Source organism: Astyanax mexicanus, chromosome 11, assembly GCF_023375975.1.
Source record: "Astyanax mexicanus isolate ESR-SI-001 chromosome 11, AstMex3_surface, whole genome shotgun sequence".
NCBI lineage: Eukaryota > Metazoa > Chordata > Actinopteri > Characiformes > Acestrorhamphidae > Astyanax > Astyanax mexicanus.
The window spans coordinates 50,113,897-50,138,965 of NC_064418.1; the positions used below are offsets into that span (position 1 = coordinate 50,113,897).

A 25,069-nucleotide genomic window follows, 5' to 3' on the forward strand; every position below is an offset into this window, starting at 1 on the left:
CCATGTTTTACTTCTAATTCTACTGCAATTAAAGCTAAGCTAATTTAACCCTCCTATTATGTTTGTTTGTCAGGAACAGCAATGGTGTTTAATTATACAAAAAATGTAAAATCTAAAACCCCCCAAAAAATCCGTACAAGCAGTGTAAATATATTATTAATAACTCAATTACTTCAATTATTCCATCAATATTTAGTGCAGTGGTGTTTCTTACCTCAGGTAACAGGTAGTGCTTCAATTAGGGTAATTCACTCATTTTTCATTAAAAAAATACATTTTCCAACTTTTTTAATGTTTCACTACTTTATTACTTACTTTTAAAAGACCAACATATATAAAAAAACAATAGTTTTACATAAAACATTGAAACATAACATTGCAAATTTTGTTTTAGTTTTAGTTTTAGTTTTTGCAGGGGGTGGTTGTTGCAAATATGTAATATGAACTATTTTCATATTATAGGATGATTACAGTAATTAAGGCAAGCAGAAGAAATTTCATACTGAAAAAAAAAACAAAAAACTTTTAACTATTTTTCCTGGATCTTCAAACACTAAAACGGGTCAAATTGACTTGTAACATAACAGGAGGGTTAAGTAAACAAAACAGTAATTCTTAAAAATATTTATTTTAAAGTCAATTGACCACTTCTGTTTATTTACAGTATGCTTAGAATTCCAGATTTACACTAAGGCTGGGTGCACTAAGGCTAAGGCCGCTAATGCTAATACTGCTCCAGTCTTAGTGCTGGAGAAACTTCACTGAAACTCCTGTATAACTTATAGTGTGAAAATGATGATAACCCTGTTATAACAGTAAAATCACAATGCCTGGTTTGCCGTTCTGTATGTGGGCCACTGAAATACCTAAAAACAGAAGCCGTTTCCTATAATAAGGTACATGTATTACTTGTGTTTACTTGTTCCAGATAGAAAGACAGAAAGACAGACAGATGGACAGGTAGACAGATAGGGGTACATTTAGCATAGCTAAACGTTTAGCATAGCTAAATGTAGCGCTCATTAGCATTTTAAACAGACAGAAAGTGTGCACTGTGCTTACCTCTGCTTGACTGCTGCTCGATGACTGTTTATCATCTGAAAAAGAGGGAAAGTTCATTGTTTTTTAAATTATGCTCTAATTATACACATTAACTATACGTCTCCATGTATCCAGATATACATTCTTATATAAAACTATTTTTTAATAATATTTCTCAGGTTAATGATTAAGCTAATGGATCTGCTAACATACACTACGTTCAATATACAAAGAAGAAATATAAAATGAAGAAAAAAGAGGAGTAAAATAAGGAAAGCATTGAGGGTCGCCCTCATTTTCAATAAAGCTGGGCGTTTACAACTTAAAGGGACTGAGAAATAAAACTCTATTAAATTATAATCAAATTATAAGAAACCACATAAACAAAACAATAAATCTAAACGGCAAAAGCATTAAAAATAACAAACAATTAATATTTAATTAAGAAGAGGGAAAAACATCTCATAAAACCAGAAGCAATTAAAGCAATTCAACATGAGAGGAAAAACAACAAGAATTAGAATTATAAAGATAAATAAAAAAATAAAAATAAATAAATACATACATACATAAATAAGTAAATATATAAAATTACAGTAAGAACAAGAATAAGAAGAAAGGAAAAAGTAAAAAAAAAATAAATACATAAAATAAGAAGTAAAATTGTAATAAAATAAAATAATAACAATCTGTTAAATAATAAAAATAATAATAAATTAAAAGGTTTAAAAGTTTAAAAATACAGTTTTAAAATACATAAATAAGAAAAATATAATTAAAGACTGTACAAATACAAATGCTTATTTTTTACACAAACTTTCACTGAAAGGTTATAATTATATAACTTCTCCTAAATAGTTGCTGTTCTGGAGATACTGGAGATTTTGCGTGACAGTGATGATTTATACTATAGCAGAGAAATGCAGAAAACAGCCTCCAATAACGTCCAGTTGCATCACGCTTTAGTGAATAGTGCATACCCTCAGGCAACACACACACACACACACACAAATTGAAATTGATTTTAGTGAACAGTCACTATCAGGGACGCTGGGCTCTACATCCAGCCGAAAGCTGAAAACCAGGGGACTACACTAATATGCCAAAAGTCATGGGACAGCAACACAGGTGTGAGGTGTTATCTTGTGAGAGAGGATGATTAAACACTGGTTTCAGCATGCTAAAGGTAAGGCAAGGTGAATTATGGGAGTTGAAATCATCATTCTCTTTAAGAGTAGATCAGGTGAGCTCTGTCTTTGGTGGATTGCTATTGTAACGGTGCAGCTACCTGGACGTGTCCAACAAACTCTTCTCAGCAGAGGAAACTGAGCTGCTGCTGTTTAAACCAGGCAGGTGGAGAAATATAAAGAAATATAAAGAAATATAATATTATAATCTCTCGTACGAGTCACGCTGCGTGTATTTTATAATGAGAACCGTATACAGAACACTCAGCACTCACGTGACCGCTCATAAACGAAACCACGCTGCACCTGATTGGTTAATATCTGATAATTAGAGTTTAATAGGGCGAATAATAAGGTGCATTGTGTTCAGGGCGTTTAGGAAAATCAGTCAACAGTAGATTATTGTTATTATAGAGAGTAATAGAGCTGCGCTCTGACCTCACACTGAGGGAATACAGCCAGGAAAACCCTGTAACACACACATACACACACTACTCACACACACACACACACACTACTCACACACACACTAACACACACACACACACTACACACACACACACACACTACATACACACACTAACACACACACACACACACTACTCACACACACACACACACACACACACACTACACACACACACACACACACACACACTACACACACACACACACACACACACTACACACTACACACACACACACACACACACTACACACACACACTAACACACACACACACACACACACACTACACACACACACACACACTAACACACACACACTACTCACACACACACACTACACACACACACACTACACACACACACTACTCACACACACTAACACACACACTAACACACACACACACACACACACACACACACACACACACACACACACACACACTAACACACACACACACACACACACACACACACATTTTCTTTAATCACCCTCTCATTCACTTATTCTCTTACTCACCCGCTCTCTCATTCATTCCCTTACTCACCCCCTCACTCTTTCAATTATTTATTCCCTTACTCATCCACTCATTCTTTCATTTATTCATTCCCTATCTTACACATTAATTAATTAATTAATACATTCATTCATTCATTCATTCCCTTACTCACCCCCTCACTCTTACCCACTCATACACTTTCTCTCTCACTTATTCTCACTCCTCTCTCCTTAATAACTGGTAAATATCCAGAGTATAGTGTGATAACTGTGTGCAAAAGTGGCTGAAATGGCTGCTTCATAAATGTTACTTGTTCACTCTTTCTCTCTCTCTCTCTCTTTCTCTCTCCCTTTGTCTCTCTCTGTAATGCTCACTCTCTCTCTCCGTCTCCCTCAGGCTGGAGTGTACACTCAGTAATGAGCTCACAACTGCAGTAATAAACAGGAACAGGAAGTTGGAGAGGAGCACTCAGAGAGATCAGAGCCTCCAGCCCACAGGATGAAACCATTACTCCCAGTGAGAGTGAGAGGGGGGGGGGGTTACTGGGTTTATTACTCAACCAGCAGCCGAGGCTCCTGGATCAGACTCGAGCTGGAGGACCTGCCAGCTCCAGCCTGGACCTTCAGAAAGGTTCCTTTATAGAGTGCCAGGAGCAGCTCCTGCCACCGCTCAGAAGTGCCGGGTACACAGAGAGCAGTGTGTGGAGTGAATGCGGCTCTGTGTGAACGCTCTCAGCGCCGTGATGAACGTCCAAAACCCGACCCAAATCTCAGAGAGCTCGGTCCAAACAGACCACCAGCCAGCCAGCGGACCCCCGGCCCACTCAACTCCACCACAACACAGAAAACACACAGCGGACAATCAGACTCAGCATGTGTTCACATTACAGCACTGAAGTGAATTTTAATCTGAATTTGAATCCAGAAAAAAACAAGAGGTCACTTCAGTTTCTGAATCAGTCTCTCTGATTTTGCTATTTATAGGTTTATGTTTGAGTAAAATGAACATTGTTGTTTTATTCTATAAACTACAGACAACATTTCTCCCAAATTCCAAATAAAAATATTCTCATTTAGAGCATTTATTTACAGAAAATGAGAAATGACTGAAATAACAAAAAAGATGCAGAGCTTTCAGACCTCAAATAATGCAAAGAAAACAAACAAGTTCATATTCATAAAGTTTTAAGAGTTCAGAAATAATCAATATTTGGTGGAATAATCCTGGTGGTTTTTTTTTCATACATCTTGGCATCATGTTCTCCTCCTCCACCAGTCTTACACACTGCTTTTGGATAACTTTATATATAGATGCGGTGACTGTGATTTAAATTAGTTGTTTAAATGAGTTTTTCTTTTTTATTATTTACATTTTTAATTCGTTTTATTTCTTTATTTATATTAATTTATTTGTCTAATTTGTTTTTTTCTACTGGTTGTGTTTTGATACCCATGTTCTTAGTTTATTATTATTCATTTTATCATTTCTTATCATTATTATCATTTTACTATATTGTTATGTTTTTTCATTTTATATTTGATAAATTCTTGACTTTTTGTGGCAATGTTTTCATGGTCTTTTAAAAATTTCCTATTTTATTATTTTTATGTCCTATTGTATTTCTTCTATTTATTTACTCATTACTTTATTTATCTTATTACTTCAAATTTCTTATTAAATATTCTCAATCCCTTTTAAAAGTACTCCTGAGTAAAAATAAAGGTGGACTGATTGATTGATTGATTGATTGATTGATTGATTGTCTGCACTAGAATTTTTTTCAGATTGATTTACCTTTAAACAACTTTCATAAAGTTATTTTGGTAATACATACAATGACTGTTTGCCTCTCAAACTCTAAATAATGCAGAAATTTTGATTGGTGAATCGCCAATTTTAAGGAAATTTAAGCAAAATTTAAACCATGCCTTGATATCAATCTTCAAATGCATTTTATTATCAGTCTTTTATAGTAATGTAATAATCACACTGTTCCCTCTATATCATGTGAATCTAACTGAATGCAGCTTTAAAGCACATCTGGTCAGCAGGGTCTGCAGGAAACAGTGTGTTTAGGGCTTTTTTAAAGCAGGTGTGAAAGGATTCCTCTGTTAAGGATCTGCAGGAGAGCGAGAGATAATCAGACGCTGCCATCAACTGCAATTTACTGAGAGAAACCGCTGGCACGAAAAAGCCGAATTAAACACTTCCAGTAGAGGAAAAGTGGAGCTTTAATTTTTAACCCTATGCAGACATATATCAAACATCAGTGCCATCTTCGAGAACTGCAGGTCTCAACCACCTCAGTTTCGCTCAGTGTTATTAATTTAATATTAAGAAGGAGACTGGGTGAATAGGAGATTGCCAGTTCGAATCCTGTTCATGCAGCTTGCCACCAGCTGCTGGAGCCCTGGGAGAGCACAGTTGTCTTTGCTCTCTCTGAGTGGGCTGCGTCTGTGAGCTGATGTATCAGAACCGAGTCGCTGTGCTTTCCTCTGAGCGTTAGCGCTGTGATGATGCTACCAGGCAAAAAGTTTAAAAGGAGGCGGAGTCTGACTTCACATGTATCTGAGGAGGCATGTGCTAGTGTTCACCCTCCTGGTGTTGGAGAATCACTAGTGATAGAGGGAGTCCTGATGAGTGGGTTGGGTAATTAGTTGTGTAAACTGGAAGAAAATGGAATAAAAAATTGAAATAAAATAGAAAAACAGGATGTTTAAGCTGGAAAATCCTTCAAAGTGTCTGAATTAAAATAATTCTGTAAAGAAGAATGGAATAAAATTCAGTAAAATTCAGTAAAGCTTGATTGCAGTAGTTGCCGCCATTGGCGTAGGAACCGGGGGGGATGGGTGGGACATGTCCCACCCAATATTAGAAACAGGTGGATATGTCCCCCCCAAAAATGAAATAGTTTCGCTCAGCTCAGTCGTACTGTTAATGAAGAGACCGACCGCTAAGCGCTGGGAAACCAATCACGGTGCCGTTTCAGGGAGAAAGTCCCGCCTTTCAGAAGAAACAGCCAATCAGCTCGCTGGTCTTGCGAGAAGAGTTAGCGTGCTGGTGGAGGAGAAGCCCCTCCCCCTCGCTGTGAGATTTAGAAGCGGTGTCCAGCATCAGCTGGTGTTGAAGTAAATCTGGATATACGGCGATTTTTCTAAGAGGTAACGGAGTTTACCATGTGACCTGTGTTGAGATTATTTCTGATAGCTGGTTAAAAAGACTCCTCTCCAAATCAAAACACACAGATTAAACCCACCGTGTGATTAATAAACTGCAGCTGTGTTAGTCAGTTAGCTTAACTTTGGAATTAGCTAGACAGGGAGTCAAGGCTTAAAAAAAAACATATATGTTATGTTCAGCTTGCCCTGATATGCCTGATCAGCTAATCACTATTTCATTTTCAAATTGTGTTTATTCATTTAGGATTGCAGGACTTACTGTAAGCTATAGTAAACTAAAAAAATAGTTAGCTAGAAGCCAGATGTAGTGGATAGCCAGAATTTAGTACAGTACTTTATGTTGGTAGTTTAAAGCAGTTTATTAACCCTGATCTCTGCCCTAAAATTGTGTGTTTTCCACCAGATCCAACTGATTAGCTAATAAACAGTCCTTTACTGAGTTTACCTGTTTAAATCCTTTTCATTATGTATGTCAGCAGTGTATTAGACACATCATACCTCCACTTACTTTATTAAGTGACTTTAAAGCAGAGAAGGCAGTGGGGATATGCAGTAGAATGTGTAGGAACAGGGTTGAGAAACACTGCTCTAACCTGACTTCTGTTTATTTGTAGTTCACAGTAAGACTAAATCCTGAGTAAATAGAGGGATTCCAGGCGAATCCAAATGTTTTTTTCTTTAGTCTAATATTTATATTAACTTCTGTCAAAAATCTCTATGAAACGTAAAAAAGGACACCATCATAAGAAGTGCTTTCAGTAGAAACAATTAAAAGCGCAGATGATAACTGATCAGTTTTTGTCATATATGTATATAATTCAGACATTTCACGCGTATTTGTTTAAATGTAATTTGGAGTAGCATGGCGGTAGTAAAGTCACCTTTACTTGGATGTAACTAATAATAAACAGAGTACAGAAAAAAGGGATTATTTGTGATTAAAAGTAATTCCTTAAATGTTGTTCTAAGAAACTATGTGGGCTTTGGTGCGTATTAGCAAATGTGTCCCCCCCAATATCAAACCCGCTCCTACGCCCTTGGTTGCCGCCAATGTAAGTATGATAAAAAAGCAAAAATTAAAGAAATCATAATAACCATCAGGCTGTGTTCATATTTATGTATGCATGCTGGGTGACGTCTGATTGGCTGAGAAGAAGACGGACGTGAATAAGTAGGTTAATGATCAGCTGAATGGGTTTTATCACATGATCACGGATAACGTCTGTACTGATGATAGAACTTCCATGCTTTTACCATCACACACACACACACAAACACACACACACTCCACACACACACTGATAAGATTACTCTAAAAATGGCCTCCTGGATAATTCAGCGCTGACCTTTACTTAAATGTCACGTTACGGCTGAACTCTGACCAACATACATCCAGACCAGCGGCACAAATCCTCCAGCGTCAGGTTTCACCATCAAACACACAGAATTCTGTACGAAACAGCCTGAGGGTATACATTTATACATTTATACATTAATACAGGTAGACACTCTCACACACTCTCACTGAACACTGACTTTACGTTTTATGCTGTTTATTAGTGAGTTTATACCTGTAATTAACTCTATATAACATTAGAATGAACCATAAACCCAAATAAACAAATAATCATAAAGTCAGTGGTCAGTAAGAGAGTACATACCTGTAATTAAGTGTATATAACATTAGAATACTAAATCCAAATAAAATAAAATAAAAAAAGGATAAAGTCAGTGGTCAGTGAGAGTGTCTACCTGTAATTAACTCTATATAACATTAGAATAAATCATACACCTCAAATAAACAAATAATCATAAAGTCAGTGGTCAGTAAGAGAGTATCTACCTGTAATTAAGTGTATATAACATTAGAATAAACCATAAACCCCAAATAAACAAATAATCATAAAGTCAGTGGTCAGTAAGAGAGTATATACCTGTAATTAAGTGTATATAACATTAGATTAAACCATAAACCCAAATAAACAAATAAAACATAATGTCAGTGGTCAGTAAGAGAGTATATACCTGTAATTAAGTGTATATAAAACATTAGAATACTAAATCCAAATAAAATAAAATAAAAAAAAGGATAAAGTCAGTGGTCAGTGAGAGTGTCTACCTGTAATTAACTCTATATAACATTAGAATAAACCATAAACCCCAAATAAACAAATAATCATAAAGTCAGTGGTCAGTAAGAGAGTATCTACCTGTAATTAAATGTATATAACATTAGAATAAATCATAAACCCAAATAAAAAATTAAATATAAAGTCAGTGGTCAGTAAAAGAGTGTCTATCTGTATTTTGCTCTATACATGAATAGAATAAACCCAAAATCCAAATACACACAACAATAGTTTAATTAACTCAACTGTTTTTTTGAAGAATTGCGGATTTAGTTCATTTCATATATGTATAAATACTGACAGCATAACTCTGTAGCTCCAAGCCAACATACTGCGAGCACTAGAAACACAGAATAAAGGTAACTTGCTCTTACAACCTACAACACTGAGGCCTAATAATCAACACTTATATCACACTAAAGCACGACTAAGATAAGGTAGCTTTGGGCAACCGACAATACAAAGATGGTAAGTAAAGGAGAGGCCACACCCAATATGCAAATCTATGGTGCCAGGAGCTTTTGGGAAAGCTGTGTGAACCAACATTGTAGAAAGAGCATTAACACGTGTAGTAACTAAAGGTTGGTTAAAATCAAATGTTTTCATTGGCTCAACAAACATTTTTAAGTTTTCAGGTTTTATTGAGTTGTACTGGCTGGTAATTTAACTCAACTTGATAAAATTAGTTATCCTGACTTAAACACACAATTACTTAATTACAGTGTAAATAAACAATAATAAAGTCAGTGATCAGTGGTAGTATCTACCTGAAATTAAATCTATATAACATTAGAATACTGAATGCAAATAAACAAATAAACATAAAGAAAGTATATACCTGTAATTAACTGTATATTTATATTGTATATATATAACTATATATATATATATATATATAACTATATATTTTCTGTTTTATACAGTTTACTGTTTTTTTTTTAAACCAGACATATATTATCGTGTCTGAAAAGCTCATTGTTTGGACGTTTTCTTGAACAATGGGAGTAAATCACAGCGACTAGACGCCGACCATCAGTGCTGTAAATATGGACGAAGTGACAATAATTAAATTTTAGCTGAATTGGCTTGTTGCATTGACTTTTGTTCTCTAGAGCAGAATTGAGAAAATATTCATAGACTAAGTAAAATAAATATTCATAGGCTAAGATCGCTTAATTTTTAAGAACTTTGCAAGTATCCTCAAGTGCAGTCACTGCAAAGACCATCAAAAACCTTATAACGATGGAACTGGCACTCATCAGGGCCACTCTAGAAAAGGATAGAAGAGAGAGAGTTTCCTCTGTTGTACAGAAACCACAAGTTAACAAACAGCTCCCCAGATAAGAGTATCTAAATACTTCTTCACAGAGTATTTTGGTTTGTTTAACACTGTTTTTAAGTTTCTACATGATTCCTTATGTGTTACTTCATGATAGATTCTGATAGATCACTTCACTATTAATTTATCATAAATATCAGACTATACTGTATAAATACTCATTACAATTCATTTATCAGTGTGGTTTAGTGTGTAGTTTAGTGTGTAGTTTATTGTATTTCAGGTTTGAGAGCTGAAGTGGTTAAACTGGGGCGAGCAGGATTTATACAGCGTTCACTGAAGCCAAACCACAGATATTTATACTGGTTTACTGGGTTTACTGGTTTCTGCTGCAGAATAAAGGCCGGCTGTGTGTTCGGTTGATGGAGTAAAGCTCTCTGTGTGATTGTGCTTTTTTCCATATGGTTACGCAACAGGGAAGCTGCTCACACACACACACACACACACACACACACACACACACACCTGTTATTTACTCCAGATATTCTTAATCTTTAGAAGTATAGAGGTGTAATTACCATATCCCTATACAATCCATTAATATAGTTAAAATAAAAGATATTTAAATTCAGTAAAATATCACTGAAATAACTTTTGGATTTATAAAAACTTAACTTTATAAAAAACATGACTTTAGAAACAATGTAACTTTATATATTAAGAATGGCTTAACTAAGAACAATCAAACTTTTAGAACCAAGTGATTTTAAGAATGGCGTGACTTTACAAATGTTACTAAGAACAATGCAACTTTAAGAACAATGTGACTTTAAGAACAAGGTGGATGTAAACGCAGGTAGTTTGTTAACAAGAACACAAACAATAAACCAAAACTGAAATCAAAACCAGGGCCAAAAAAACAGAAATGGCTACTAGAAAAAACACTGAATAAACTACAAAACAGGAAACAAAGAAACAGCAACCTGACTGACGTCAAAAACACACAAGACCAGACAAACTAACACTGAAAACTACTAATACTAATAGATATAATAATAAATACACAATAATACACAATAAACACTGTACACATGGAAGGAACGGGAAAAAGGAAACAACCGGGGAAGGTAATGAGGGGGCGGAGCTACAAATGAACACAGATGGGAGCACTGAAGGGTTTTAGGGTTAGTGTCTCTTTATGAACCTATCTAGAAACTGTATCAGGCCCACAGCTACAGAACAGCACCTGAAATAGTAATAGAATTTACTTTTACAAAGATTATCCAAAAGCTAGTCCTGTTTTAGAACATTCTGTCCTCTCTGTCCCCGAAGGTCCTGCAGATCTTATCTTATCACACTTCACTTATTGTTCCAGACAGCAGACAAAACACACCGTCCCAATCCGACACACACTGATAACGGTACTGACGGTGCTCTCAAGGTCCGAACTCTGCATCCGCAATATTAATCCCATCATTCTTCAGCTGAGCTTTAGATATGATTGTGTTTCTGCAGATTTCAACACAAAAAATGTTTAACAGCTGGATGGAGGCCAGATCATCAAAAAGGTCATTGATAAAAGAGAGCACTTAAGTTTCTGAATCAGTTTCTCTGATTTTGCTATTTATAGGTTTATATTTGAGTAAAATGAACATTGTTGTTTTATTCTATAAACTACAGACAACATTTCTCCCAAATTACAAATAAAAATATTCAAATATTCTCATTTAGAGCATTTATTTACAGAAAATGAGAAATGGCTGAAATAACAACAACAAAAATAAAGATGCAGAGCTTTCAGACCTCAAATAATGCAAAGAAAACAAGTTCATATTCATAAAGTTTTAAGAGTTCAAAAATTAATATTTGGTGGAATAATCCTGGTTTTTAATCACAGTTTTTATTTCATGCATCTTTGCATCATGTTCTCCTCCACCAGTCTTACACACTGCTTTTGGATAACTTTATGCTGCTTTACTCCTGGTGCAAAAATTCAAGCAGTTCAGTTTGGTTTGATGGCTTGTGATGTAATTTGCTAAAATCAAAGAAACTCATCCTTTTGTGGTATCTTATTTTTTTTCAGATATGATTTCCAAAACCAAGGGTTTTAAAAGAGCAAAGAAGAAACACGTCATTGGTTACAGCTTACATCTGGACTGTAGAAATAGAAATAAACTGAGTTTTGGAAATAGATGTTAAAATATGTAGTAAAGCAGTAGTGCAGTTATTCCAGAACTTTGTTACTATTAAAACTATTAAAATTAGAAGTTCTTTTAGTCTTTAGAGAAATTACAGATACAGAAGCCAGAGAGCGGTGAGTACTGTTTCCTACACCTTCAAATAAAGACTCTGAATAAAGAAACTGGAGAAAAAAAAACTGCTACAGGAAGAGTCACGTCTGGCTGACCCACATGGAAAAAACATCAGCTTTAGCCTTTAAGCTTTTTTTTTTAGAATTAGAATTAGAATTAATCTGACAGGAGAAGAACTGAAGTAATAAAGTAATAAAGTCATTGATAAAGATTAATAAATATAAATAATAAAGCTTTAGTTAAAAACAGGCTAAATAAATAAAAGCATGTGCTTTTAAATTGTCTCAGTCGTGACGTGATTCAGAACACAGAGAACACAGAGCTGCTGAGCTTCACTTATTACCTCATTTCCCCCGAAAAATGAGGATAATTATTATGGGCGTTTTTGGATAAATGGGTGTAATGAGTCACGGGTCTAATGGGCTAATACCCTGCACTAACGGGTTAGCAGCACAGCGCTAAGCTCTGTGTGTGCTTTTTGATAGCCTTGACCCAATGGACCCTGAAACAACCCCCTCTGTCCACACACACACTGCGCTAACACACACTGCTCTAAGATAAGAGCTGGTTCTGTATGCCCAAGTGTGTGTGTGTGTGTGTGTGTGTGTGTGTGTGTGTGTGTGTACCGTTACCTGAAGCGCTGGGGTCATTATAGATGACGAGCGTTGCTGGAGTTGGCCTCCGTTTGCGTATCTGTGGGACAGACAGGAAGTAGATAATTCAGATAAAATCTACTATCAACTTCAGCTAATTAGCTTTAGCTAATTTAGCATGTTTTAGCTAATTTGCTAATGCATAAAAGTTGTAAGAAAGTAATGGTTTAGAACACTGGTTTATTCAATCTACAGACTTAACCCCAATAGAGCCTGTATTTTACCTGCTAAAGAGGAGAGTGAAGGGAGTAACCCCCCCCCAAAACAAAAACCTGAAACTGAAAGAGTCTGCAGTGAAATGTACTTGGCAAAAAATATATTTTATTCACTTTTAATATGAACATTACAAGATGTTCCAATACTGTTGCTCACCATAAAACAGGAACGTTCTAAAACTTTTTGACTCACATAAAACATTAAACAGCTAAACGATAATCGACAAAGAAATTTAAAAACATTTAAAACGTTCTAAAAACATCCATAAACCTTGACAGATAGAATTTTCTACACTCTAAGAAAAGTAAGTACAGATTTGTACTTAAAAGAGTATAAAGCTTGTCTCTGGGGCTGTACCTTATATTGAGGTACAAAAAAGTACCTTTCAGTGAAAGTCCTTTTTTGTACCCATGGTTTTTCATGCCAGTAAAGATTATAAAGATTATAAACATTACCATCAACTAAATATGTGTCAATAACTTCATGATCCAAAATTGTCTGGTTTTCAAATAAAAAATGTGCAATTATAATATATATTGTTTATTAGTGCAGTGATGCAGAATACTGAATGTAGGTTTTGGCTGAATAAATGGTACAAATTTGTACTTATTGCTGTTAGAAATGACTTTGTACTTCAGAGGGAACAAATCTGATCCTGTAAAGACCAATATTGTACCTTTGAGGGTACAATTATGAAGAGTGTACCCTTGAGTACAAAAAAGTACTCATATCATACCTCTGTTTTTTAGAGTGTAAGAACATATTGAGAAATTGCAATCAAAATAAAAATTGTAAGCTGGGAAGAAGAAAGTTTAGCAATGTTTTGAAAAGATTTCAGACAGGAAACGTCTGACATAATATTGGTTTGCATCACCATAAGTTAGTAGATCGTTTCTAACATAACATTACAAAATGTTGTAAGAGCATTGGACTAGTATAACTTATAGCTATATAACATTGTATTTAATTGCATTATTACTGTCATCATTTTACTATTTGTTTCTTGCCTTATTGTGATGCATCATTGTGTGTGCAAAAACATATAATCACAACATAAAGGTGTTTTGTCTCGTATTCTTGATTCTTTTAATGACAAACCAACATGTTTTTTCAGTCTACAACAAAAATAAAGAGATTGGTTTTACTGTTCTGCAATGCATTAAGATGGAACTATAACAGCAATGTTATTTGTTATTTTACATTAACAATAAACTATAAACAACAGAATAGTAAATAAAATAACATTGCTGTTCCCGTAAATGAGCTGCTGGAGCTCCTTCACAGCGTCAACCAGCAGCTCAGTTTCCTCTGCTGAGAAGAGTTTGTTGAACACGTCCAGGTAGCTGCACCGTTACAATAGCAATCCGCCAAAGTCAGAGCTCACCTGGTCTACTCTTAAAGAGAATGATGAGCTGATTGGTTTATTGGTTTATATGATTTCATGTTACGCTCAAAATTAACCACACCCATCATTAATTAAATAGAGGATTAGTACATGTACACAAGTTTTTTGGGACTATACACAGAACCTATATCTGTAATCTCACATCCATCCATCCTCTACATCAGTTCATCACTCTGTTCATCCCTCCATCCATGTTTTTCTCTCCACAGTGTTTGTGTGGCTCGGCCTGCAGTGTGTTGAGAGCTGATCCATTTATAAAGCGAGGCTGAGGACGGTATAGATCTGACGCTGATGCCTCTTCTAATGGAGCACTAACTCAGCACAAGCAGGGCCGCGGCTGATTGGCCGAAAAAGCCCCATCATAAAATCGGCCCAATCGGTTACTATTATTACTCCATCAGCAGCAGCAGCAGCAGCAGCTCTGGCTCTGGACGTAGATCACGGACAGCAGTAACACAACACCCCCAATCTGTTCAAACCAGCAGAGGACACTGAGTTTAACGATTTTACACTACAGACAAACAGCAGCTGAACTCAACGCTGCTTTCACCCAGTCTGATCAACTAAACACTTATTTTATTCACAGTTTAGTTTAGTTCGTTTTTTACACACACATGTGCACAGCAGTAATCAGAGCTGGCAGGGTGGCTATTTTGAAGATAACATCGATATATAGAATATAAAACATGTTTTTTTAGTTATTTCACCTTTTTTTATTAAGTACATAAAACTCCACATGTGTTCATTCATAGTTTTGATGCTTCAGTGAGAATCTACAATGTAAATAGTCATGAAAATAAAGGAAATGCATTAAAAAAAGAGGTGTGTCCAAACTTTTGGCCTGTACTGTATATATCTTTACAAAATGTAGTGACACAAAACAATACAAAACAAAAAAACAAACAAACAAACAACACAAAATTAAGATAAAAAAAAAATCATTAATATTTAAACTTTAAGGACTTACTTTAAACGTAAAGGAGGGGTAATTTGGGAGGGGCACTGGGTGATGTATGGGTTTAGGGGTGGGACAGGTTACTGCACCGTTAAAATAGCAATCTGCCAGTCATATCTCACCTGACTTTTAAAGGAAATGGTGAGCAAGAGACACTCTGATAGGTTTATTATTTCACGTAACGCCCAAAATTAAACACACTTATGCGCAAGGTGTACTTTTCCCATTGTTACGATAGCAAAGACACACTGACGCCCTAAATCAAGTTGCACGGTGCATGATTTACAGTTTGTCAATAGATCAGTTAAACAGAGCAGATTAATGACGATTAATTACAGAATAGCTCATTGTTATTGCTAAATACAATGTACATTGTTGATGTTTCAAAATGTTTAAATCACTCCCCTAGTCTATACACTACATTTTTAATTTACCGCTTTTTAAAGTCACAAAATTGGCTATTTAAAGATCTCAGATAATGAAATATAAGAGTTAGATGCAGTTCATGCAGTCTTGAAGACTTACAGAAGTTACAGAAATATAATTTTAAGGAATAAAACAAGGTTTAAAACCAGCCTAAAGCCTTAAAATCAATTATATATATAAATAATCCGTAATTTATATCCCTAACTTGGAGAAGACTTTGCTAAAATAAGTTATTAACTAATTAACAAATGAATTATTTAAGATTTATTGACATTTCTACTACAGAAAAAATAAAACATAATAAAATAAATCAGAACAGGATGCTACTTTAAATCAGTTCAATAAATAAAGGTTTTTTAATGGTTCTTGGCTTGGACACACAGGACATTGGGATATTATATGGAGGTTCTTTAAACTTTTAAAAGGTACTTTATGCTCACGTCCCATTTACAAAAGTGGTTCTTTAAAGGTCCATTATAATAAAATTTAACAGTTCAATGCTGAACACAGAAATTATTGATGTTTCAAAACCTACCATTCACTTCCCTTCCGGTTCATACTGTTCATTAATGTAAAATAAACTGCAAAAATAGTACATTTTAACTCACTTATAATATATACAGCTCTGGAATAAAATAAGAGAGCACATAAAAATGAAGAGTTTCTCTGATTTTACCAAATTAAAAACCTCTGTAATATAATCAAGAGGAAGATGGATGATCACAAACCATCAAACCACCAAACTGAACTGCTTGAGTTTCTGCACCAGGAGTAAAGCAGCATAAAGTTATCCAAAAGCAGTGTGTAAGACTGGTGGAGGAGAACATGATGCCAAGATGCATGAAAAAAAAACTGTGATTAAAAACCAACCAGGGTTATTCCACCAAATATTGATTATTTCTGAACTCTTAAAACTTTATGAATATGAACTTGTTTTCTTTGCATTATTTGAGGTCTGAAAGCTCTGCATCTTTTTTGTTATTTCAGTCATTTCTCATTTTCTGTAAATAAATGCTCTAAATGAGAATATTTTTATTTGTAATTTGGGAGAAATGTTGTCTGTAGTTTATAGAATAAAACAACAATGTTCATTTTACTCAAACATAAACCTATAAATAGCAAAATCAGAGAAACTGATTCAGAAACTGAAGTGCTCTCTTCATTTTTTACAGAGCAAGGCATGATTCAAAGCAGCCAATTAGGAAAAAAGTAATGCCTAGCTGTGATTGGTCTGCTGAGCATTGAGTTCCCGCCCACATCTTCTCGTCTTTGGGGAGCTGTTTGTTAACTTGTGGTTTCTGAGGCTGGTAACTCTGATGAACTTATCCTGTACAACAGAGGGAACTCTCGCTCTTGCTTTCCTGATGAGTGCCAGTTTCATCATTAAAGTGTTTTTGATGGTCTTTGTGGTGACTGCACTTGAGGACACTTGAGGAAGTTCTTGAAATGCTTCTTTTCAGATTGACTGACTTAAAGTAAAGTTTCTTAAAGTATTTTTTTTCTTTATTTAGTTGAGTAGTTGTTTCTTTTCATAATCTGGATTCGAACATTACTCAAATATTCACTATTCACTGTTTACCTGTAACTCTACCTCTTCACTACTTTACTTTAACTGATGCTCTCAAACACTTTATTAAGAGACAAGAAAATGATGAGTTCAGCACAGCTGTTAACTGAAAGCCTGAATTGCAGGAGACTCTACCTCATAAAACTGACTGAGAAAATCCAGCAGGGAGAGATTAACCAAATAAATTAAATAACATTCACTCTCTCCGTTATATCATTTAAAAAGTGATATAAATATTTTTTTTGTGATGTCACAATTTAGGCCAACCCACCTTCACTGAAGTTATACGGTGTGTTGTCACCCAGACTGCTCATTTACATATATCAGTCTTAAAGGAACAGTAACAAAAACGGAAAAAAATATCAACAGAAATTATAAAAAAATAATCAACAAACTCCCTAAATAGGCATGGGAATCACAAGGCATCTCACGATACGATTTTATCATTGACCACAATCACTCCTAAATAGGGGTGGAACAATATAACACAATATATATATATAATTTAGCGATAAATCATATTGTTTTAATTGTCTTATTTTGTATTAAGACATGACGAGTAAAATATTGGTATTTTTATTGAAACACAGGCATTCTAAAGACCAATAAATCCATAATTCCTGGTATTTGCTTGTTTAGAAATGTGTGAGGTGTGTGAATCACCGGGTATCTCACGATACAATATTATCACGATACATTGCTCATGAAAGTAATGATATTACAATACTATGACATTTTCTCTACCGTACTTCAAAGCATCTGTTACTGTTACTAAAGAGGATAAAATACTCCTAAATAATTAAATACCAGGAATTATGGATTTATTGGTGTTTCAATGTTCTTCACCGCAGGTATTATTATCTATATTCATTTGATTATAGCGCCACCATGTGGAGGAATGAAGCAGCGACTTTAGTCTATTAAGCCTTAATGGGAAGCAAGTCTTAGAGAGTTTAGAGCGCTCAAGTTTCAATAAAAATATCCAGAGATTTGACGCCAAGTATCGATAATAATGTATCGCAAGCAAAAACTATAAAATTTATCGCAATATCGATATTTTGGCCCGCCTTTATTCATAAGAGCATCATGCTTAACTCCAGTCCAACGAATGCACAATTTAAATTATTAACAATTATCTCCGCTATGATACTCGATATATCACAATACAAATCTTTACGATAATTCACAACATCTGTTACTGTTACTGAAGAGAATAAAATAAATAATCAAATACCAGCAATTATAGATTTATTGGTGTTTCAGTTTCACACAATATCCTCCTAAAACCCGTACTTTTTCTTAATGTGAATTTTTAATTCATCCTAGCTATTTAGGATTAGAAAGATCGAACAAGTATAAAAGCTAAACTTTCTAAAGACTAAAATTGGATGAGGATTTTTGTCTGGACTGGCTGTAGAAACTTTTGACTGGGACTCGACAAGGTCTCAAGAGGATATTATTCACCGCAGGTTTATTAACCCTGTTTATTTGATTATAGCGCCACCATGTGGAGTAATGAAGCAGCAACTTTAGTCTATTAAGTTTAAATGGGGAACAAGTCTTAGTGAGTTGACGCCACATATCGATAATAATGTATTACAAGTGAAAACGATACAATATATCGCAATATCGATATTTTGTTCCACCTCTATTCATAACTTCTTCATGAGTACCATGATTAATGCCAGTCAGCCAAATGCACAATTTAAATCATTAACAATTATCTCCGCTATGATACTCGATATATCACAATACAAATCTTTACGATATTTCACAGCATCTGTTACTGTTACTGAAGAGAATAAAATACTCCTAAATAATCAAATACCAGCAATTATAGATTTATTGGTGTTTCAGATTTAACACAATTTAACAACTAATATTATTCACCGCAGGTTTATTAACTCTATTTATTTGATTATAGCGCCACCATGAGGAGTATTGAAGCAGCAACTTTAGTCTATTAAGTCTAAATGGGGAAACAAGTCTTAGTGAGTTGATGCCACATATCGATAATAATGTATTACAAGCGAAAACTATACAATATATCACAATATCGATATTATCAATATATTCATAACTACTTCATGAGTACCATGATTAACGCCAGTCTAACGAATGCACCATCCACATAAAACCATCCTAAAGCCTTAATTCAACTTATTTACAATAATCTCAGCCTTTAACTATAAGTATCTCAAATTCTAACAGTAGATAAAGTCCCAGCAAGTCATCCTGACCCAGCAAGGTTCTCCAGTTATCAAATAAACAACCAGCACGTTTTTACCCCCCGTCCACAAGGTTACCTGCAGCTTTTACCCCCTCAGCATTACCAAGAGAGCATTACTCTGCTCTAACCAGACTCAAACTGAATTTCCTGAAATCTGAACAGAAGTGATCCAGGTCTCTGAGGGACTCAGCATGCATTAGGCTCAGCTGGAAGAACACCACCACCGCCCCCCCTCCAAATTTCTCTCAATATCTCTCTCTCTTTCTCTCTTCTATCTCTTTATCTCTCGCTTTTTCTCTTTTTACTCACATGTTCTGCTGCCTGCGGGTCTAAATGGCTCTGGAACAGTGGAACCGCAAACTGGATCTTCTTCGGGCTGTTGGGCTCCATGCTGAGAGTCGGGTCACCAGAACGAGAGAGAGAGAGAGAGATAAAAAGAGAGAGAGAGCGAGAGAGAGAGAGAAAGAGAAAGAGGGAGGGAGGACAAAGAACAGCAGCTGTATGGTCAGGCATACAGCAGCGGTCAGCCTCTCCACTGCCCCTCCTTACGTACCGCACGCCTTCTCCTGTTCCACAGCACAGAGAGAGAGAGAGAGAGAGAGAGAGAGAGAGAGAGAGAGAATGAAAGAGGAGTACACAGAGAAAGACAGCAAGAGAGATATACACAGAGCGAGAGGCAGGGAGACAGACAGACAAATTTGATTTTAAGGGAGAAAGACAAATAGAAAGTTACAGAGGGAGAGAGAGAGTAAGAGACATAGAAACAGAGATATATAGAATGAAAGATGAATGCACAGAGGGTAAAAAGACAAGAAGAGAGAAATACAGAGAGAGAGAGAGACAATGAAAGGGTACACAGAGGATAGAAAGACAATGGGAGAGATACACAGAGAAAGATAGAAAGACTGAGAGAAACAAAATGAGATATTGAGAGAGAAAGACACAGAGAAAGTTAGAAAGAAATAGAAAGAGGTAGAATACAGAGAGGGTAGAAAGACAACAAAAGAGAGAGAAAGAAAGTGAGAGAGTGAGAGATAGAGAAACAGAGATATATAGAATGAAAGACGAATGCACAGAAGGTAGAAAGACAACAAGAGAGAGAAAGACAGTGAGAAAGAGAGATAGAGATACAAAATTGGGATATTGGGGTAGAGAGACAAAGAGAGACAGAAAAAGAGTGGGAATATATATATATATATAGAGAGAGAGAGAGAGAGAGAGAGAGAACGAGACACAAAAGTGAAATATTGGGTAGAGAGACGAAAAGAATGTTACAAAGATAGAGATATAAAATGAGAGCAAAAGAAATAGAGAGAGAGGTAGAGAGACAAAGAGAGGGAAAGAGAGAGAAAAAGAGAGGGAATAGAGAGATACATGTGAGATATTGGGTGAGAGACAAAGGTAAAGTTAAAAATAGAGAGAGGGAGAAAGAGAGAGAAATAGGGAATAGAGATAGAGAGATAGTGAGACAAACGTGAGATTTTGGGGAGAGAAACAAAGAGAAAGTTAGAAAGAGAGAGAGAGAGAGAGAGAGAGAGAGAGAGAGAGAAAATTAGAGAATGAAATAGAGAGAGAGAAAGAGCGATATATAGAATCAAAGATGAATGCAGAAAGACAAGATATTGGGGAGAGACAGAGAGAGAGAGACAGATATAAAACAAAAGAGAGAAAAGTAAAGAGAAAGGTAGAGAGACAAAGAGAGACAGAAAGAGAGGGAATAGAGAGAGAGAGAGAGAGAGACTAAAGGCAGAATAAACTGGATGCTCCTACAGTCCCAGTCCAGCTCCAGGTTCACTTCTGTACTCTCCACTGTCCGGTTCAGTCCCCCAGTCCTGTGTCCCGCCCTGTCCCCCACTGTCCTGAACTATCCAACACTGCCTTGCACTGTCCTGCACTGTCCCGCTCCGTCCCGCTCAGCTCCAGATCTCCCGTCTCTCAGACCGTCTGCAGCAGCTCCTGCTCCTGCATTAGCAAGACTGTGGGCAGGACATTATCCCGTCCCCCGCGGGACGCTCACTGATGCTCTCTACATTATTAATGATCCACTTCAGGAAGCTGCAGATCCTCCCGCTGTCCCCGTCCCCCCTCCCATACAGCACCGCCGGACGGGGACATGTCCAACCGGCTCCAGAACATACGAGGACACTACATCACACAGGACACATCGTTTAAAGATGGTGAATAATTCAGATTTAGTGAAGATGAGATTATTAATCTCTGTCTGGATTTAAACGGAGGGAGTATTTTTAGAGGAGGGCGAGTCGAGATGGATCATCATACAGAGACGTAATCATACAATACACAGTTTAACATTAAAAACTGTGTGTTTATCAGTAGAAAAGTGAAAAAAATTGTAATAACACTATTATTACTACTGTTATTACTACTACAAATAATAAAATAAAAAATTAAATATTAATAATAATAGTATTGTTTTATTGTTTGAGTAATAGTGCTGTTAGTATATTTAAATGACTGCATCTTTACTTAAAACATTTACTAAGAAATAAAGTTAAATTAATTAATTAATTAGTAGTATTAGTTATTAGTATTAGTATTATTTTAAGAATTAATTACAAAGAAAAAAAATCTAATTACATAGAAAATAAAAATATATATAATAAAAATGATATAATTAAAAGTAATAGTAGATGTAGTAGTATAATCATTATTATATATCAGTATTTATTATCATTATTTAACATCTATCTATCCATGAATCCATCCATCCATAAATCAAAATTTCATTTTATTTTTTTTTTCCTTCACTGCAAATGTACAAACCAACCATCATAATATAAATATAATGACGATAATATATATATATATATATATATATATATATATATATTTTTTTTTTTTTTTTTTTTTTTATTAAGTGTATTTATAATTATATATATTCAATAACTATTCAAAACATGTACATGTAATTAATCTAGCCATTATCCATTAATGTTAATCTGTCATTTTGGACTTCATAATAAAAGGTCACAGGCCAGATCATATTAATGAAAAGACTGGTATCCATTTTTTTATTTAGACGATTTTATTTTATTAGGTATTTTCTTCTGTAATTTCTTTGTCCTTAACATCTGTCCAATGTTAAGATTTTTTACATGACCTGAAGAGATTGAACGGCAAAAGTCCAATAACTCTTTTAATTGTATTTTTTTTAAAAAACATATCTTTCTTTTGCAATTGATCAATGTAAAAGACACTATGCTTAATAATAAAATGTACTTTAAAGTTATTTTTTTGTGCACATGTATACATGTAATTTTCTGGGGACAGAAATGGCGACCCATTCAGTAAAATGGGTCACATGAAATCCATTTTAAGTGTTTTTACAAAGTTTATTTTTCAAAACGAAATGTTAAAATGACACTTATATTTCAGCCACAGCGCTGCAATCTGAAAAACAAACACAGAAACAAATGAATAAAGCTGACCCTCACCTTCACATAGACCTCTCTCCAGCCCAGACACTTCCTCTCACCACTGGCCATCTGCCCCGTAATCGCCCGTATTGATCCGCCGGCCGGTTGAGGAGCAGCTCATCAGGCTGCGGTCGCTCCAAAACTCAGCCGGAGACACACTGGAAGCATTTCTGCAAAAGTCCAACCTGATCAATAATCAGCAAAACAAACAAATATATAAATCATACAGCATTACGGCCTCGGCTTTATAAAACAAGCACAGATACACTATAATACAGGATAGACACTGGCGGAGTCAAGGGGAGGGCAGGGGGGGCAACCGCCCCTTCCTTAGTGCTTGCAAGCCCTAAAGTGTGCTCTATAGAAGCAAAAATAAGACAAAGTGCCCTACTGGAAGCCCTTCTTGTGGGGGAACGTGATTGAGTGCTTGTTATGGTGCTCCTTTTTGAAATAAATGATAGTGATGTGCCTTAAGATCAAGAAATATTGATAACGTATCCTAATAAGATTGTGCCTTTCTAAAGTGCCTTGCTGTATAGAGTTCTCCTATGTAATTAAATGAATTAGATGTAATGTGGTGCCCTATAAGTGCATTCACAGTAAGATTAACTGTATTTGATGATACAAAGCAAATTCTTGTCACTGATGGCAAATTTTAAAAACTAATTTATCATCTTATCAATAACTTTATTACTGCAGTTCTTCTTCTCCAGTCAGAATAAATCTCTAATTTTAGAATAAAAACTCTAATTCTAATTCTTCTCTTCTCTGCTGAAACTGAGACTCAGTCCTTAATCATGTTAGCTAAAGGCTAAAGCTGCTGTTTCCATATGGGTCAGCCAGACTTTCATCTGTCATCTAGTTAGATGTTTTTAAATATCCGTTATCCATTAATGTTAATCTGCCATTTTGGGCTCCATAATAAAAGGCCAGTAAAAAGATCGATACTAAAATCATGAAGAATATCCAGTCTTTAATTTTGACTATTTTATTATATTTAGACTTTACAAAGTATTTTTTTTAAATACCTAATATTTTGTTGGTATATTGAAACAGAGCACAATGTCAAGTAGTTTTAAGTTTTAAAAAATTAGTGATTGATTCATCTAGCCATTATCCATTAATGTTAATCTGCCATTTTGGGCTTCATAATAAAAGGTCACATTAATAAATTTTACTTTATTTTATTAATTAATTATTATTATTTCATCTGTTATTTCTCTGTCTTTAACATCTGTCCAATGTTAAGTTTTTTTACTTGACCTGAAGAGATTAAACTGCAAAAATTAAAACAAACAGAAACTTTTGACAAGTTGTGTATGTGGACACCACAATTGTCCAGTGTTTCTACAGAAATTAAAAAGATATTTTTCAGGAGTTTATCCTCATTCTGAGAGGACATTTACACAAGACGAGATGAAGGAACACTGCTTCAGGAGAAAAACTCATCTGAGCAGAACAGGTTTACTCCAGTCCTGAGAAAAACTTGGAGAGAGTTCAGCTTCAGCTTCTTCAGCATCAATGCTCCCCATTTACCATCCATGAGGTCATCACACGTCCATCACCACAACCCAGGAACACCTAATACTATAATACCTGTACTAACAGAAACACACAGGTATTTAACTCAGCCAGAACAGCTCAGGCTGTACTTATGGGAAATGCTGCATTTGCCTACAGTACAGCTTTAATATGATTTAACTAGAGTTTGTATACACTGGAGCAGGGTGAAGAAACATACATTTAAAAGGGGATAACTTAATAACTTATCGACGGTTTAGAGACATTTGAACATTTAGTAAATAATGGAGAGTCATTAACTAATTAACACATTTTTTAAATTAATGATTAATAAATAATACAATTTAATGTTTTTTTTATTTATTCATTAAATTAAATGAGCAGAAGCTTGTTAATATTTACTTACAATATTTAGACTGTAGGTCAATAAAGTATAAAGTAAATTATTTAAATACATAAAAATAAGATACTGTTAGAATAAGATACTGCCGAAGTAATAAAAGCTATAACTACATCTGTCAAATTAACATGTTAATTTCTATTAAATAATCGCATAAAAAATAGTATG

The 25,069-nt window shown here is 35.0% G+C and overlaps 1 protein-coding gene across 3 annotated transcripts in view; it reads right to left on the reverse strand.

Annotated features, from left to right (window-relative positions):
- The window catches only part of ppp1r1c (protein phosphatase 1, regulatory (inhibitor) subunit 1C), a 53,723-nt gene extending 32,179 nt beyond the window's left edge, over positions 1–21,544 (reverse strand). The window contains exons 1-4 of one of the 3 annotated variants that reach the window (XM_049484847.1): positions 21,314–21,531; positions 19,853–20,109; positions 12,724–12,784; positions 1,063–1,097 (exon numbers count right to left, since the gene is read on the reverse strand). In XM_049484847.1, the coding sequence (XP_049340804.1) occupies positions 1,063–1,097; positions 12,724–12,784; positions 19,853–20,056 (300 nt within the window). In that variant the 5' untranslated portion in view covers positions 20,057–20,109; positions 21,314–21,531. Of the gene's footprint in view, positions 1–1,062; positions 1,098–12,723; positions 12,785–19,852; positions 20,110–21,313 lie in introns of all 3 variants that reach the window. The other 2 variants (XM_049484849.1, XM_049484848.1) reach the window with 2 other exon arrangements.
- Between the last annotated feature and the right edge of the window lie 3,525 nt (positions 21,545–25,069).